Source organism: Salmo salar, chromosome 22 (assembly GCF_965601325.2).
Source record: "Salmo salar chromosome 22, fSalSal1, whole genome shotgun sequence".
NCBI lineage: Eukaryota > Metazoa > Chordata > Actinopteri > Salmoniformes > Salmonidae > Salmo > Salmo salar.
In genome coordinates, this window is record NC_138312.1 from 9277116 (window position 1) to 9296022 (window position 18907).

The 18907-nt window shown below is 43.3% G+C and overlaps 1 protein-coding gene across 3 annotated transcripts in view; it reads right to left on the minus strand.

Annotated features, from left to right (window-relative positions):
- Nucleotides 1–759: 759 nt before the first annotated feature.
- LOC106582704 (protein kinase C and casein kinase substrate in neurons protein 1) overlaps nt 760–18907 on the minus strand; it is a 71957-nt gene continuing 53809 nt past the window's right edge. For 2 of the 3 annotated variants that reach the window (XM_014166029.3, XM_014166028.3), the window contains exons 4-10: nt 9103–9338; nt 8762–8917; nt 7584–7759; nt 7342–7462; nt 7025–7155; nt 5715–5923; nt 760–5039 (exon numbers count right to left, since the gene is read on the minus strand). In XM_014166029.3, coding sequence (XP_014021504.1) covers nt 4930–5039; nt 5715–5923; nt 7025–7155; nt 7342–7462; nt 7584–7759; nt 8762–8917; nt 9103–9338 — 1139 coding nt within the window. In that variant the 3' untranslated portion in view covers nt 760–4929. Of the gene's footprint in view, nt 5040–5298; nt 5359–5714; nt 5924–7024; nt 7156–7341; nt 7463–7583; nt 7760–8761; nt 8918–9102; nt 9339–18907 lie in introns of all 3 variants that reach the window. The other variant, XM_045705328.2, reaches the window with a different exon arrangement.

The window sequence follows — 18907 nt, forward strand, 5'->3', positions numbered from 1 at the left end:
TATTGTTTGTTACATTTTCTTTGTTGGCTTTAGTTGCTCTTTTATTACCATGAACTGCAAAAATATAATATTTTTTATATTTTCTACACGATTCATCATTGGTCTTTATTATGAATGCAGCTGTCAAAAAAAGTTCCTGTAAGAAAAGACACCGTAAGATCTACACTATTTAAATACTGTTTGAAATATGATATTCATCTATAAGGTCATAACAAGTTCAACATATATCACCTCAAGGTGAATATGGCGGCTTGATAAAAAGGTCAGAGAGAATGTCTCGCTCAGGGAATAAATAAAAAAAGTAACAGTTCCACAAAATATAATATTTACTTTTTATCTTCAACCATAATTTCATTCATACATAAAAAGTCATAGCACTGTATTTGTAGATGTGCCTCCCCCATTAGATGTCAACCCAAATAGTGATTGTTGTTAGGGGCATTTGATTCAGAAAGAGTAGGAGCTGAAGTTCTTTGTGTTTACTGATGACCTCTAGTGGTGTATTAGGTAAGGCTTTATTTACAGCTTGCAGGTTAATTGATTATTATAAGACTTGCCAAAATACATTATAAAGTCTCATACATGCTTATAACCAACGTTTTTGGTCATCAGGAATTTAGCAGCAACAAAAAAAGTGATCGTGCCTCAATGTAATCAAATGGTCAATTTGCAGTGTACAAAAAAACGTTTTTTTTTTATGGATGTGTGTATATCACCCCTCTATCCACAGAATGCATATACCTATCATCACAATAGTCATTCCAATGTTCTGATAAAGCCTTTTATTTTGTTGTATGCAGATGAACAGGCACTACAATTTGAAGATTACAGAACTATTATTCTAAACAGACAGACTTCTAGACCACTAGGGCTTTCCCACAACCACCGGTTCCCCTACATACTGTATGCAAAACAAGGTCAAATAAAAGGTTAAAACATCTTTACATATTCACCATCCTTTCACGGCTTCACGTGAATTTCTGTGTGAACACCATAGTCATTATGTAAATGACTGTACTTTACATCATAATCATATACAAATTAGATTACATGTGTACAACAGTATTGTAAACAATCTCATTCTGATTTAGATACAATGCATTGTGTTTGCTGGGTACATGGACAATAGTGTACTATCTGCACTTTATTGGTGTGTTGAACTGGCTAAAGGAGTCTACAATAGTTTAAAAGAGCATGTACACTAGTTGTGTCTTGGTGGTAATTGAACTGGGTCTTTCCAGATGCACTGAGCCAGTGTCTGTGTACACATGCTCTCTTTCTCTCTCTGTTAGTGTGTGTGTCTGTTGTGGGTATGGGTGGTGTGGCTCAGGTGAAGTATTTACTGATTTAGCTAGGCTTGGGTTTCATTTAGAGAGCTGATGGTTAAAATGTTTTATCCCACTATCGGAAGTGCTGTCCCAAAATGTCCCCCCGGTAGCTATATCCCAGATCTCCAAAATGAACTTCTAGCAGCAGAAAATGCAGTTTCCTCATCAATATTTTACACTTTCTGCCTTTCTTTACAGTGTACTTTGTACTGTAGCTTTCTCTCCCCACGTCATTGTCATTAAGAGTACATCCCTGGTGTTTAAAGGGTTAACACTGTTTCATATATACATACACACATATATATATATATATACTGCTCAAAAAAATAAAGGGAACACTTAAACAACACAATGTAACTCCAAGTCAATCACACTTCTGTGAAATCAAACTGTCCACTTAGGAAGCAACACTGATTGACAATAAATTTCACATGCTGTTGTGCAAATGGAATAGACAACAGGTGGAAATTATAGGCAATTAGTAAGACACCCCCAATAAAGGAGTGGTTCTGCAGGTGGTAATCACAGACCACTTCTCAGTTCCTATGCTTCCTGGCTGATGTTTTGGTCACTTTTGAATGCTGGCGGTGCTTTCACTCTAGTGGTAGCATGAGACGGAGTCTACAACCCACACAAGTGGCTCAGGTAGTGCAGCTCATTCAGGATGGCACATCAATGCGAGCTGTGGCAAGAAGGTTTGCTGTGTCTGTCAGCGTAGTGTCCAGAGCATGGAGGCGCTACCAGGAGACAGGCCAGTACATCAGGAGATGTGGAGGAGGCCGTAGGAGGGCAACAACCCAGCAGCAGGACCGCTACCTCCGCCTATGTGCAAAGACGAGCAGGAGGAGCACTGCCAGAGCCCTGCAAAATGACCTCCAGCAGGCCACAAATGTGCATGTGTCTGCTCAAACGGTCAGAAACAGACTCCATGAGGGTGGTATGAGGGCCCGACGTCCACAGGTGGGGGTTGTGCTTACAGCCCAACACCGTGCAGGACGTTTGGCATTTGCCAGAGAACACCAAGATTGGCAAATTCGCCACTGGCGCCCTGTGCTCTTCACAGATGAAAGCAGGTTCACACTGAGCACATGTGACAGACGTGACAGTCTGGAGACGCCGTGGAGGACGTTCTGCTGCCTGCAACATCCTCCAGCATGACCGGTTTGGCGGTGGGTCAGTCATGGTGTGGGGTGGCATTTCTTTGGGGGGCCGCACAGCCCTCCATGTGCTCACCAGAGGTAGCCTGACTGCCATTAGGTACCGAGATGAGATCCTCAGACCCCTTGTGAGACCATATGCTGGTGTGGTTGGCCCTGGGTTCCTCCTAATGCAAGACAATGCTAGACCTCATGTGGCTGGAGTGTGTCAGCAGTTCCTACAAGAGGAAGGCATTGATGCTATGGACTGGCCCGCCCGTTCCCCAGACCTGAATCCAATTGAGCACATCTGGGACATCATGTCTCGCTCCATCCACCAACGCCACGTTGCACCATAGACTGTCCAGGATTGGCGGATGCTTTCGTCCAGGTCTGGGAGGAGATCCCTCAGGAGACCATCCGCCACCTCATCAGGAGCATGCCCAGGCGTTGTAGGGAGGTCATACAGGCACGTGGAGGCCACACACACTACTGAGCCTCATTTTGACTTATTTTAAGGACATTACATCAAAGTTGGATCAGCCTGTAGTATGGTTTTCCAATTTCATTTTGAGTGTGACTCCAAATCCAGACCTCCATGGGTTGATAAATTGGATTTCCATTGATTATTTTTGTGTGATTTTGTTGTCAGCACATTCAACTATGTAAAGAAAAAATAATTTTATAAGATTATTTCATTCATTCAGATCTAGGATGTGTTATTTTAGTGTTCCCTTTATTTTTTTTAGCAGTATATATATATATAATAACAGTCACACATTTTATAGGTATTATCTCCGCTGCAGATTCTCTTTGATTCATTAGTTCAGTAGTTCATTAGTTCAGTTGTATAGATTCAAGTTATCCTCATTATTTGGATAAGTCTCAATTTTTCCAGTTAAGAGACACAAATCATTGGCATCAGTTTCTAAAATGATATTAAGGATTAAGGATTCAACTGACAGGATAAAAACATAAACTAAAAAGAAGGAATAATTTGGTGAACATGTACAGGAAGCTCACTTTCAGTAGTATTTAACAGCTTATTGTGATCTAGTATGCAATGACCGTTAGATCAGGAACAGCAAGGTGGAGAGAGACAGAGACTGAGCTGGGATACAGTTAGGGTGACTCATTTTCATTCATAAAAAAATGCATGTGTTTTATATCTATGGATAGAATCTAGTATCTCACATGGGGCAGTGGGGCTCTCGTTAGTTTGTTACTATAAATGTGTCATCGATACAGTGAATTCCCAGGATTCTCTCATATTCCTAAATGTCTTTGTCTCCTTTAATTTGGTCGGCGACAGTTCATTTCTGATGACAAACCGTTTAACCCATTAGTGGAGTTGGGTCAATGTTATAATTGCGATGAACCCTTGTGGAGGCCTCGTATAGGCTGAGGAATGCACTACCCAAACCCAATACATGCTAAAGAAAAAAAAGACAAAAGAAATCAAAACAATAAAGCATCATTTTCATATTTCTCAATGAACACAGCTTGCACTTTAAGACAAAAGAAAACAACAAAGTGATGAGTCCAGAAAGCAGTGGGGTCAGGAAATTACAAGCACATGATCAACATGGTATGATCGGAGGTACTACAAGTACATTAACTCGATGCTGCTTTAGGGAAAGAATATGTCCTATACCAGTGTTTCTTCAACCCTCGGTCCATGGTCTGGCACCGGCCCCTGAGACGTTACTGAGTGGTCCCTCATCTGTCTGACACCAACATCGTCTGATCTTGAGAGAAGCTTTTCAACTAAACAGTCATCCAAAGAGGAGAACCATAGCTTGCCAGTCTCTGGTACAACGAGGGTAGAGAAACACTGTTCTATGCCATTACACTGAACAAGGCTCAACAGCGTAGTACTGCTGTGCTCTGCTCAACAGTGATTTGTCAGTGATCCTGCAGCTAAATGTCATTAATGTCATACAGTTGCTGCTGCTGCTATTTCACAGGGGGACTTTTAGAACCTTACATGGAATGACAGCCCCGTCAGCACATATTTACAATGCACAGCGCATAGCTCATTCTGGCTATGCAAGCATCATGGACTAAACCATATCATATGTTATGAGGGAATGTACTTTCTGCCATGTAAATGTCATCATAACCACTGCACAACATTGGAATAGAACACAGCTACACAAAAATGCTGAATTATTTTCCTGCACTTCTGGATTGTGGTGTTTGTTGTTGGTACACATATACTGACGTGGTTTGACCATGGTCCCAAGCCCAGTGTTGTGGTTGATGTGTGTTGGTACTGTCTTTGTCTGATGTGGGTCCCAGGGGAGTGTTTAAATAAAGACTGCTCAGTCTGTGTGTTGGTTGCTCAGGTAGAGAGGAGGGATGGGGAAGCATTGCTTTGAAGTCTCTGGTAATGTGCAGTATGATCAGACGGTTCAGTCTGGGTGACTAACCAATGGGGCAGTGTCCTCCACGTACACAAGCAGCTAGACAGGCTCCACGTAATTAGCAGGATACAAGCCCAGCTGGCCACTGTCCAACCGGCCTTTACACCAACCCTGCTCATCCTCGTCTTCTAGTTTAGTCAGCTCATCTCCTGTGAGACAGGAAAGAGAGAGAGAGAGAGAAAGAGAAAAAGCGAGAGAGAAGGAGGGAGAGGAAGGGAAGGTAGAAAAAGACATATTGACATACTGTACAATTTTGGATTGAAATTTGATTGAGTTATCAACAAAAACATGAATTCAATTACAATTCTATTTGAAATCAACCAAACCTTGAAACTCTGTTGTTGATTTTTGGTTGAAATCTGGGTTAAATCTGAGATGTGTATGTTGTTGACTTTTTGCAAACTGTACCTCAAACTGGTGCCAGTTCATATGCATGCCAGGGCCGTGGGTGTTGCTATTGTTTGTTGTCTTTTTGGGATGAAAAATGTAATGAGACAAAAAATAACTTCCTTTTTATCTCTGGAAACCTTGTACCTGTGCGTAAGTTAGATTATTTGGTTTATATCGTATATAAAATAAATAACAAAACAAATATAATATAATATAATTGAAATGTTCAGGGCACAATTTAGTGTCTTTCTTACAGTAACCAACCAACAGACTCTGTTTCTAAAATGTAGTCGTAGTAGTAACTTTACTGTCCCAAATGGGAAATTGGTTTGTGGCATCACATTTGAAAAAGATAGACATGACAACATCACAATAAACACAGAATTACAACCAAACAACCAAATAGAGTTGTTAGTTCTCGTTGGGATTCTCACCTGCTTTAAAGGTGAGTTCGTCCTGTTCCTGCCCGTCATAGTCGTACAGCGCCCTCACCCGCACACCCTTCGCTGACTCCTCCTCAAAGGGGTTGCCCCCACCCCCATTGGTGTCTGAGCCGGAGTTTGGCGCGGCCTGCTCATCGTCTGACCACTCTGCCGACTGGTCCTGGGAGGAGTAGGCCTGGTTCTTATCAGAGCTGCTCACACTGTGGAGGAGGAGACGTTTCAACGTCATGGGCCATCATCATCATCATCATTGTCTAGTTGCAGAACCGTTGACCACAAGTTTCCACAAGTTTCCTCCAGTAACTAGGATCACTATCCATCCTCATGGTCATCATGTGACCAGCACAGAGGAGAAAGGGCTGTTGCTACCTTCCAGTCGAACCAAGGTGAGTGAACTGGAGACACAAACTGGATGTTTCACTTCCATTGTCCTTTAAGAGCTGACCTCTCGCACGTTCATGTTGACCCAGCACGAGAAAACATGCAACAGAATACACCCCCGCTTCTCTGTTCTGCTATGATCACACTGACAATGCAAAAACAACTGGGGTGACATCATCTTCTGGCCACTAAACAGCCCTCGTGGGAGATATTACCAAACTCAACTGTGACATTTCACATCGAGTTAATGATACTATAGCTTGCGATGACATTGCGTGCTTTGTATTTATGAACCGTTAACTTTACATCCACATGAATCATTGCTGCTATCGCAAGGACATCCGATAAGACAAGACAAGATAAATGTTATAGCCCCCATCCAATACGTGGGGAAATGGTCTTGAGCAAACAACAGATATAACATTTTTTTTTTTTTTTTTTTTTTTTTTTTTTTTCATTTAGCAGACGCTCTTATCCAGAGCGACTTACAGTAGTGAATGCATACATTTCATACATTTCTTTTTCTGTGCTGGCCCCCCGTGGGAATCGAACCCACAACCCTGGCGTTGCAAACACCATGCTCTACCAACTGAGCTACAGGGAAGGCTAATACACATCTCATACACAGAATTCATACATTGCCTATTGCACAATTCCCTATTGCACCTATGGGCCATTCTGGCTCGGACAAAGCTTACTTGTCCAAGACTTACTTGCTTACTATTGCAAAGTGCCAATTACATCACTGACATACTGCACATTGTAAAAAGAGATGTTTTGAGATATATTCTGCTGTTAGAATTGGTAAAAAATTTAAATGGTCTCTGTGATGACACTCACAGTTATTCTACATGTTAGAGAGGCATGTCTGTTCTACTACAGAAGGTAACCATAGTGGTGGAGGTGTCTGTGAGACCTACCTGCCCCTGTCTCTAGCCGGTGCAGCCACATAGTCCGGTGCCGCTGTCACGTTGGTCAGCATGATACCGTCTGCCCCTTTCTTTGACTTCTCTCGTTTGTTGATCATGTGAGTGATCTCTGGGTTGTACTCCTGGAAGGAAGGACGGAAGAAAGGAAGGACGGAAGACAGGGAGCAAGCCATAGTTACCAGTCAAAGCCTGGTTGTTCCTATTCAGTCAATGGGGGAAGTGAATTAAAATGAATTCATACCATGAGTTAAAAACGATCAATTAAACACATGTATTGTGAGGCTAACTGGGAAGCGGTGGTTGTGCACCTCAAACTGGGGCCAGTTCATATGCATGCCAGGGCCGTGGTTGTTGCTGAACCATTTCAGGTCCTCCTGTGCGTTGGCAGAGGTGATGGTGCGCTCCAGGTCCCTGTACACTGTGGCGTAGCTGAAGACAGACAGAGATAGACAGCAGTTACACCTCTGTTCTGACACATTCATCTTGACTCAGTGTACTATTATGGTGGTGCCCAGGTGGTGGGCCAAGGTGTGTGTAAGTATGGCCCTACCTTTGGTTCTCGGTGAGGTTGAGGTGTCGTTTGATGTCCAACAGCACCTCCTTGAGGAACCGCAGTCTCTTATCCTCAAACTGCTGACACGTGTCAAACACTGTCTCCATGTTCTCCATGTACTGGGGCGTACAGTTCCTCAGCTCATCCAGAGTCTTCTCATACTTCTCCTTAGCCTGCATGGGGAAGATCACACAGTATGTTAATAACGTGTAAGGGATAAACAACACACTGGCTGTACAGTTCAGAGCTGAGGGTCCGGGGGCCAAACAAAGTGGGCTTAATATTTGTTGTATTTTAATGTGCCAGGGACCTTTCATAAGGGGTATTTTAATGTCAATATTCTACACATCGCAGTGACTTTTCTTTTTCTATTCAGTTAGATCGTTCTAGCCTCTGCATAGCAAGGTCTTTAGAGGCTTGAGGTTACTGAGAAGTGGTGGTGATTGATTTTGACCAAGGTTGAATGAAGGTTAGTGGTCCTCTCTAGTTCTAAGACAGTATTATTGAACATGTGTAATGGTTTGAGGGGGTCAAGGGGTAGCAAGGCTGTGACATCATCACAGTGGCCTCAGCAGAGTAAAGTCCACTATACTACTAAATAGGTCCTCTCTGGGCTGTAGATCTTTAACTGGTCAAGAAATACTCCTGGAACTAGTCATGGCAATGAGATGAGAGGCCTCACTAACATTGACTGTATTTCTGTTTATCCCATGTGTTGTTGTTTTTTGTCGCACTGCTTTGCTTTATCTTGGTCCAGGTCGCAGTTGTTAATGACAACTTGTTCTCAACTGGCCTACCTGGTTATATAAAGGTGAAATAAAAATATTTTTTTTATAAAAAATAAGGAGGAGGAAGAGGAGGATTGAGCAGTGGAGGGTGGCAACTGCAGGAATAAGCTCTGTGGTGTGTGACCTAAATGACTTAAATGTAAATGTTTGAAAGCTGGAGTTGATTTGATTCACTCTCTCCTCTCCACTCGCCTTGATTGCAGCTCTCAGTGTGAATACTGATTAGCAGAAAGGACTCTTCACTGTGATGATAGCTGATGTGTGGTAATCAGTGTTCCGGCATAAAATGGCTGTCGTGTCTCAGCCAGGTGGGTGCTACTGCTATGCCTTGCTGGTGGATGTAAGTCCTACGCCCTGATCTGGGTAGTAGGGGTCTGGGTAGCTCACCTTCTGAGAATCCTGCTTGCACCTGTCCACCTTGTCCAGGAGCTTCTTCTGCTGGTCGGCCGTGAATGAGGCGTCTGCCTTGCTGTTGGCCTCTCTGATCGATGCCACCTTCTCCTCCTTACAAGCCAGGTGATACGTCTTCTTGGCAGTCTCAAGCTAAGGAGAGAAGAAATGGTATATTTTAGAAGGACATGAACCCTTTGGGGACATCATTTCAATGCAAACGACTTCAAGGTTACAGCAGAGCGTGGTGCATGTTCTGATCCGGAACTCGACGTCAAAACTCAATTTGGGGAAAACATTATATCATTCTAAGTGTAGTTCAGGTGGTTGCCCCTCACCTCCTTGAGCTTCTTGGCCCATGGTTTCTGGGCCTTCTTGAAGCCCTCCTCTGCCTCTTTGGTTTCCTTGAAGCCTCCCATCATCTGCTTGTGGTAGGAGTCCTTCTGCCAGTTCTTCACCTTCTCAAAGTCATTGTTGACCAGGCTGTTCTTCACATCCTGGTGCAGTTCACTCACCTTCTCAGCCTCTGTCATCACTGCCACCCAGGCCCTCTCCACACTGCCGTACTGGGGTCCTGAGGGAGAGGGAGAAGGGGGAGGTCCATTAACAATTTTAGAAACAGATTACTCCAGTATTACTTCATGACTAATAGCAGTTTTATTCCATGGCAAAACTGTCTAGAGAAAAGAAGATCCCGCACATTGCGTTTACGGTACTGACAAAATTAGAAAGAGTTTATTATAAATTCTAAAATGGGTGGTTCGAGCCTTGAATGCTGATTGGCTGATAGCCGTGGTACAGTATATCAGATCGTATACCCTGGGTATGACACAGCATTTATTTATTTTTACTGCTCTAATTACGATTGGTAACCAGTTTATAATAGCAATAAGGCACCTCGGAGGTTTGTGACATATGTGCCTAAGAACAGCCCTTATCTGTGTTATATTGGCCATATACCACACTCCCCCAGACCTTATTGCTTAAAAATAGCCTGCACCCACTAAGCACAGACTAATGCCGACGTTGTTTCGATGTCTTTTTTTGGTCCTGTCCGGACATCTTTTTTTGGTCTGTTTTTGTTGTGGTCCGGACCGGCCTTGATTTCTGAACCAATTATAGACATCTATGTTTGGTCCAAATTTGGTCCGGTCTGGAGTGGCCTTGATTTCAACATCCACAGACGTCCGGTCCGGACTGGCCTATATTTAGCCCAAACATAGACATCTATGATTGGTTCAGCTTTGGTCGGTCCGGACCAAATCTGAACCAATCATAGAAATCTATGTTTCCCAAGTTTGGAAAGCACAGTACAGCACACTACAGTACAGTAGAGGAGAGAGGAGTATGTGGTTGATAGTGTCATGTGACAGTGGGTGATGGTGTTGGTAGGTAAAGTTAAATTCATGGAATATGGGTGTGGTATATTGCATATCTTTAATGTATGCCTACATTCAGATATAGATCCCTCTTTTCAATATTAATTACCCTTCGATTTGCCAATTCGTAGGCAAGTTCTCTGCATTTGAAGCTACTAAGCCCATGAAAACTGGTCTGCGGGGTTCTTGATATGTTTAGCAAGCTCAGACTCCATGTCATCAGCTAAGACCTTGTGTGCCTCCGCTACTCTATCATGCATTCTTCAAAGAAAAGGGTTCCAAAACGGTACTCCGGCAGTTACGAGTCAAGACCCCTTGAGGTTCTTGAAAGAACAGCCAAGGAAGTGAGAGAAGGGAATAAGTCAATTTAAGCAGCAGCAAGGGATGAAAAATAGACTGAAGGACACTGAAGAGGTACACTGACAAAAACAAAGAAAACAAACATGTTCCTGTGAGAAAGAGAAGCTACAACAAGGTGCTATCTAGAACCTAAAATGGTTCTTCAGCTGTCCCCATAGGAGAACCTTTTGAATAACCCTTTTTTGGTTCCACATAGAACACTTTTGGGTTCCATGTAGAGCCCTCTGTCTCTCACTTCCTTGGCTGCTCTCTTAAGAACCTTTAGTCGGGCTAGACCTCTGCTTGTTTTACGTTTGCATACACTGGACATGATGTCTGCTCTGTAACAATAAAAATACACTATCTTGAGTTCATATGCATGACACATTGCAAAAACATGATGCATGTGAATAAAACTGACAAAATATAATAATCATTTGTATGGAGTATGGTGGCCATTGGCTCATCTTACCCCAAGGTTAACATTTTGATTATATTAGCCCACACAAATACAAGGACGCAAGTCCATTGTTGGTTCTAAACCTAGCACAAAGCAATCTCAAAACGATCTACTTTGGTTTAGATACAAGCATCGTAAAACCTATAACATAATACATTAATTCGACTTTGTGAAAATACTTTTTGTGGACCTAACTTGCTTACCACTTGTTTCTTCCTTCACAGACTCCATGAAGTGATGACCTCTTCCTAAACATTTGGGCACATTATTCATTTTGTGTATGGTTTCCGAGAAACAAGGGGTGGCTCAATTAACCTTTTGGCTCAACTTACCCCACTTTCCCCCTACAGTAAAAAATATAGTATAGTACAATACAGTACAGCACAGCAGAGTACAGTAAACAAAGAAAAGTAAAGTAAAGTTCAGTACAGCTCAGTACAGAAGAGCATAGTACAGTATAATGTACTGTATTGTACCATACTTTAAAGTACTGTATTGTACTCAACTGTACACTACTGTACTCTACTGAAATACACTGTACTGTACCGTACTCTACTGAAATACACTGTACTGTGCCGTACTGTACTCTATCAAATTAAACTCTACTGTACCGTACTGTACTCTACTGAATAAAATGTACCGTACCATGCTGTACTCTACTGTGCTCTACTGTACTGAACTGTGCCATGCTGTACTGTGCTGTTCAAACTTGTGAAACATAGCGTAGACGTCTGTGTCTCGTTCAGATTTGGTCTGGTCCGGGCTGACCAGATTTGTACTTGTTTGGGGGCGGAGCTCATTAATGAATAATAATAGTTAGTACAGTCAGTGCATTCAATTACAGAAGATGAACAACAACATAAACAGTCATAGTAAGACAAATATATGTCTGTAGCCGTTACTGAGAATGTTACTGCAGTTGAAGTGGGCTGTTGGTTTATTCTGTAGGTTGGACCAGTAAAAGCCGATTTTAGCCTACTGTAGATGATTCGGGAAGGAGTGGGTAAAGAGGCGGTAGGACTGTTGACAGCAGGGTATGAAAAGTCACAATACCACGCCTCAACACACCTTCTCAGCAGCCTTCTATATACCATAGAGTTCACCAAGAAAAAAAGACTAACAAATAACCTTTGGTATTCACCTCTGAACTCATTGACCTGTATCTTAGCCCTAACCTGTGTAGAAGAGAGTAGATCACCAAGCACACTCATCTGTACAGACTCTACCTCAGGCCTACAAACGCTGGACGAAGGTCACATTTTATTTTGTCAAGTGACGAATACAACAGGTGTAGACTTTACTGTGAAATGCTTGCTTACGTACCTGTCCCAGTGAGTCAGAGTTAACAAATAATAATACAAAGAAAAATAGTAACATAAGATGAATAAAATACCCAAGAATGGAGCTATATACAGGAAGTACCAGATCAATGTGGAGCTATATACAGGAAGTACCAGATCAATGTGGAGCTATATACAGGGAGTACCAGTACCAGATCAATGTGGAGCTATATACAGGGAGTACCAGTACCAGATCAATGTGCAGCTATATACAGGGAGTATCAGTACCAGATCAATGTGCAGCTATATACGGGGAGTATCAGTACCAGATCAATGTGGAGCTATATACAGGGAGTATCAGTACCAGATCAATGTGGAGCTATATACAGGGAGTACCAGATCAATGTGGAGCTATATACAGGAAGTACCAGATCAATGTGGAGCTATATACAGGGAGTACCAGTACCAGATCAATGTGGAGCTATATACAGGGAGTACCAGTACCAGATCAATGTGGAGCTATATACAGGGAGTATCAGTACCAGATCAATGCGCAAGGGAATGAGGTATTTGAGGTAGATACTGTATGTACATGAAGGCAAGGTAAAGTGACGAGGCATCAGGATAGACAATAATAAGAATAAAATAAAGAACAGAGTAGCAGCAGCATATTATGAGTGTAAACGTGTGTGCGCGTGTAGTTGTCTCTGTTTGTTTGTGTTGTGTCGGTATCCGTGTGTGTGTTTGTGGTGTGTTGGTATGAGAGTTTGTGTTATGTGTGTGTGTGTGTACACGTGTAGTGTATGTGAATGTGTGTGGGTTTTGCGTGAGAGTGTTTTATTAGTCGTATGTATGGGATACACATGGTACTCCCGTCCAACGAAGTGATTATTTACAGGTTCCTTCTCGACAAAGCAACAACAATAATAAATAATAAAAGATAAGAATACAAACATAAAGTAAATGTACATTTCTCAGTAGAATAAAATAAACATGTTAACATAAGCATAATACAGGACGGCACAATTTATAGTCCATTATATACACATGTTTTGGGGAAGGGAGGATTGGGGGACAAGTCTGGTAGCAGCAGTTGTGATGTGTGTGTAGCATGAGTGTGTGTGTGTGTGTGTGTGTGTGTGTGTGTGTGTGTGTGTGTGTGTGTGTGTGTGTGTGTGTGTGTGTGTGTGTGTGTGTGTGTGTGTGTGTGTTTGTCTGTGTGTCTGTGTGTCTGTGTGGGTATGTGCTAAAGTGTGGAGATTCAGAGCAGGTGGTCAGTCCAGTTCAAGTGTTCAGCAGTCTCATGGCTTGTAGATAAAAACTGTCTCTGAGTCTGTTGGTATCAGAACTCATGCTCCGATACAATTTCCCTGACGGTAAGGAATTGAACAGCTTGTGGCTGGGGTGTGTGGGGTCCTTGATGATGCTGCGGGCCTTCCTCAGGCACTGTTTCGAGTAGATGTCCTGGATGGGTGGGAACATGGTTCCAGTGATGTACTGGGCCATCTTCACCAGCCACTGGAGGGCCTTGAGGTCGTGGACAGAGCAATTCCTGTACCAGGCCGTGAGGCAACCTACCAGGATGCTCTCGGTGGTGCAGCTGTAGTATTTGGAGGACCCGGGGTGGCATGGCCAATTTCTTCAACTGCCTTAGGAGGTAGAGATGCTGTTGCGCCCTCTTGACAAGAGTGGTGGTGTTGTTGGTCCATGTCAAGTTCTCGGTGATGTGCCGAGGAACTTATGAAAACTGCTGACTCTCTCTACTGCAGTCCCATTGATGCGGAGCTGGGAATGTTCTATCCTCTGCTTCTTGAATTCAAGAATTAACTCCTTTGCTTAATTTGACGTTGAGGGAGAAGTTGTTGACCTAGCACCACATTGCCAGTTCACTTACTTCCTTCCTATTGGCTGACTCATTGTTGTTGGTTATCTGGCCTTCAACTGTGGTGTCGTCAGCAAACTTGATGATGGAGTTGGTGTCGTGCAAAGCCATGCAGTCATGGGTGAACAGAGAGTACAGTAGAGGGCTGAGGACACCACTGGGGGTCCATGTGTTAAGAGTCAGTGTGGAGGAGGTGCTGTTGCCAATCCTCACAGCCTGTGGTCTGCCGTTCAGGAAGTCCAGGTTCCAGTTGCAGAGGGTGGTGTCCAGACCCAGGGCTGTGAGCTTGGTGTCGAGCTTGGAGGAAATGCTGAAAGGTGGTCAATGAACAGCATTCTCACATAGTTGTTAATCTTGTCCAGATGTGTTATGGCTGTGGAAATAGTGTTGTAAATGTCATGTTCCATGGATCTGTTAGAGCGGTAGGCAAATTGGAGTGGGTCCAGTGTGTGGACTATGACCAGCCCTCAAAGCACTTCATGTTGACCGGGGTGAGTGTGACAGGGGGATAGTCATTTGGGCATGTCATCTTTTCTTGGGCTCTGGGATGGTGTTCTCCTTGAAGGCAGGTGGGGATTTCAGCCTGGGACAGGTTGAAGATGTCAGAGAAGATGCCCGCCAGCTGGTCAGCACACACTGGACGTGGCCAGGGATGCCACCTGGGCCAGCGGTTTGGTGAGTATTCACTCTTTTAAGAGTTTTCCTCACATCAGTCTCAGAGCGAAAGCACTTGATAGCTCAGAGCAGAGACAGTCTTCCAACATGCCTCTGTATTGTCTGCCTTGAAATGAGCATAGATATGTTAAGCTCGTTTGGGAGGGAGGCTTCGGTGGGCACCACAAAGCTGGATTTACCTTTGTAGTCTGTGATAATCTGTGGTCCTTGCCACATGCGTCGCGAGTCTGAGTTGTCGAACATCAATTCAAGTTTGAGTCTGTATTCTCTTTTTGCGTCCCTAATGGATTTACCTGCTTGCCTTGTACACGTTGCGCACCACAGAGTCATCGGGGTTCATTCTGCTGACATTGAATGCTGCAGTACGGGCTCTCAGCATGGAATGGATATCGCCGTTTGTCCAGGGTTTTTGGTTGGGGTATGTCTGGACTGTTATTGTGGGTACAACATCATCAACACATTTCCTAATGAAGCCTGTGACTGAAAATGTATAGTCCTGAATGTTGATGGATGAGTCCTGGGTGGAGGAATCTTTGAACATATTCCAAACAGTATTCTCAGAACAGTCCTACAACATTGAGTCTGCATCCTTTGTCCAGCGCCATACTATTCTCTGTGTTGGTGGCTCCCTCTTGAGTTGCTGCTTGTAGGAGGAGAGTAGGGACAGAGAGACGTGATCTGATTGGCCGAAGTTGGGGCGGGGGATGGCTTTGTACGTGTCACAGATGTTTGCATATACAGTACGTGGTCCAGCACGTTTTTTTCTTGTGGGGCAGAATAAGTGTTGATATATTGGAGAATCATTTTTTTAACGGTGCTTGGTTAAAGTCACCCACGACAATAAAGACTGCTTCCAGGTGAGAGGATTCTTGCTGACTAATGATCTTGTACAATTTGCTGAGTGCTGCGTTCGCTTGTGGCAGTATGTACACAGCTGTGATAATAGCACACGTGAATTCCTTTGGCATATGGTGGGGTCTGCATTTTAGCATCAGAAACTCCAGGTCGAGTGAACAGGAGCTCGAGATGTTTTCAACTTCAGTACACCAGGAATTGTTGATGACGAAACACACCCCTCCCCCTAGTTTATTATATATTTAAAATTGTCTAGTAATTTTTAACATTTCTATTATTGTTTTGCCTTTATTTAACTAGTCAGTTAAGAACAAATTCTTATCTACAATGACGGCCTACAGCGGCCAAATCTGGACGACACTGGGCCAATTGTGCGCCGCCCTATAGGACCCCCAATCACAGCCGGTTGTGATACAGCCTGGATTCGAACCAGGGTGTCTGCAGTGACACCTCTAGCACTGAGATGCAGTGCCTTAGGCCGCTGCGCCACTCGGGAGCCCTTACCTGTAGCTGCCGTTTGATCAATATGGAAAATGGAAACGGCATCTGGTTGATTAGCAGAGTCAAGTGTTTCGTCTATAACCCACGTCTCTGTAAAAACAAAAACACAGCATTCCCTGATGTCCCTCTGCGATTGAAGCCTTGCTCTGAGTTCACAACTTTTATTTTCCAGTGATTGGACATTGGCCATCAGGATACTAGGAAGAGGAGACCGTGTAGCACGTCTTTTACACTGGCCCCTGAGTGTATAGCCTTGTTAGTGTGCAAAGAGTCACTACAGATAGTCCGGGTAGCCATTAAATTAATAATCTTGTCATATAGCTTGGGGGTAGAAGCTGTTGCTTCTATGCTCTGCTACTGTTTTCCGGACAGGAGCAGAGTGAACAGTCTATGGCTTGGGTGGCTGGAGTTGGGCCTTCCTCTGACACCGCCTGACATAGAGGTCTTGGATGGCAGGGAGCTCGGCCCCAGTGATGCACTACCCTCTGTAGAGTTTTGCAGTCAACTGAGGTGCATTTGCCATACCAAGCGGTGATGCAGCCACTCAAGATGCTCTCGATGGTGCAGCTGTAGACATTTTTGAGGATCCGAGGGCCCATGCCAAATCTTTTCAGCCTCCTGAGGGGGAAGAGCCGCTGCCGTGCCCTCTTCCTGACTGTGTGGACCATGTTCATTTAAGTCCTTAGTGATGTGGACGTCAAGGAACTTGTAGTTGTCTACCCACTCCACTGCAGGCCCATCAATGTGGATGGGGGCATGATCTCGCACACCCGCAGCAGGCCACCTGCAGTAGGCCAGACCTATTATTCGACTAACGGCAAAAGGAATGGACAGCAGGGGAAAAGGAAGACATTTACACTCCATTCACTTGCTGGTTTCAATCAGCAATAACTACAAATTAATTTCAAGATGATCAGAAACCATCATCACCCATCTGTGAATAGGTCACAACGGCCTCAACCACTGTCTCCATAAGATAGGAAAAAACTAAACGGGTTCATGTCTCAACTGTCCTGCTGCAGAAACTACAGACCACGTCCTCTTTCGCTGTCAAACCTACCAACATCAGAGGCAAACAATCAGAAGAACGATCACATCCCTGGGCATAAGTTTCACCCTCCCCAACTTACTAAAAACATGTCCAGAATAGGGTTGTTACGGTGACCGTATTACCGCCAAACTGGCGGTCACAAGTCATGAAGGCAGTCAAATTCCATGTAACCATTTAGTCATACTAATTAGGCTTCTTCAAGCTATGATGCTGCTGATGGTTAGTAGCCTACCAAACTAACTGCCTGGTACTCAGCACTTTATTGTCCCTCTAATCACCCTGACATCAATGCAAATGTGATCGAAAATATAATCAAACACTTCATGAGATCCCATGAGCTCATGTTGTGCAACATTTCTATAGGCTATGCAATTGCAGGAGAAAACAGAGTGATGGCCTCTATTAAAAAGAGGAGGATCCCATGAGCTTTCTATAGGCTCGGCCTACTATATTTATTTCTCAACATTCCTAATATTAAGTACTTTGCTTATATTTACAACAGGAATACAGCCTACCTGGCTGTCATGAAAATGAATCACGGGAAAAGCATCCTCCTTTCGCTATTTAAGTGCATAGATGTCATGTATTTTTTTCCGCTGCCCCTGTTTTGAGACAGGTCCATGATAATGGTGCATTTTAAATCCAAACAAATTTCACACATATATTATTTAGTATATGTAAAGACAAGATTAAATCGAGAATAGTCTGATGGGCGACAATATTAGCTTGTGAATTATATATCATCACTTGTGAATTATGCCCAGCATAAGGCAAGAAACAATGCCTTTCTTTGTTGACTTTTTCTAATCATAATCGCACACCTCAAGTAGTCTAGCCCATAGGCCTATATGTTCTGATGAGGTTTGTATCACAACTAAAGTGGCCAAATAACTTCTTAAAATTAAGCACATTAATCCGCTTTACAAGGAGTGTAGAGCCTAACTGGCATATATAAGCAGTGCACGAGTTTCAAGTTTGGGGAAGATCTTTTTCACATAAAAAAATGCACATTTATAATAAAAGCATAATGGTGTTGATAATGGTGTTTTCCCACTAATTAATATAGCATACTGCCGTGTGTGCATTGCTGCGTTTATAATGTGAAGAAATAGCCTAATAGTTTATCAACATTTTAGGCTAAACGTTCTGATCTGTTGTGTCAGCCTCATTGCGTAAAAATGTTTTTTTTTTTTTATGCTAGTGGTTGTATTAATTTGGGATCTATCATATCCCACAACTGCCCCAGACTATGTTTGGAATATTTATTTCATGCACAGAATAGAATATGTCGACTTTTGTACTATGGGGGATAGTAGATTGACATAGGCTAGAGCTTTTTGTTCATTAGGTCTACTCATCTTGTTGGCTGACAAAAAGTAAATGTGGACAGTTCTTCCAATATCTTCAATATGCACCTCGGAATTGGATAAGTACTCGTGCAGTTGTGTCCCTGATGTGTCTGTCTTCCCTTGTAGCCTGTGAGAAAGACCCGATCATGTGAGGGAGAGCCATGTGAGTGAGAGGTGCTTCAGAGCAAGCAGCACTCAGGGAGAAGGGCACAATGGCTACTGGCAGCAAAAGGCATGGATTTTTTTAGGGGGCATTATGGCCACACAAAGGGGATGCCTCCGGGAAAATTGAGGCCTTATCAAGTGCTTGTCAAATTGTAAATGAGAGACTGATGAAGTGTGTACAGCCTGCACAAAAAACAAAGCTGAGCT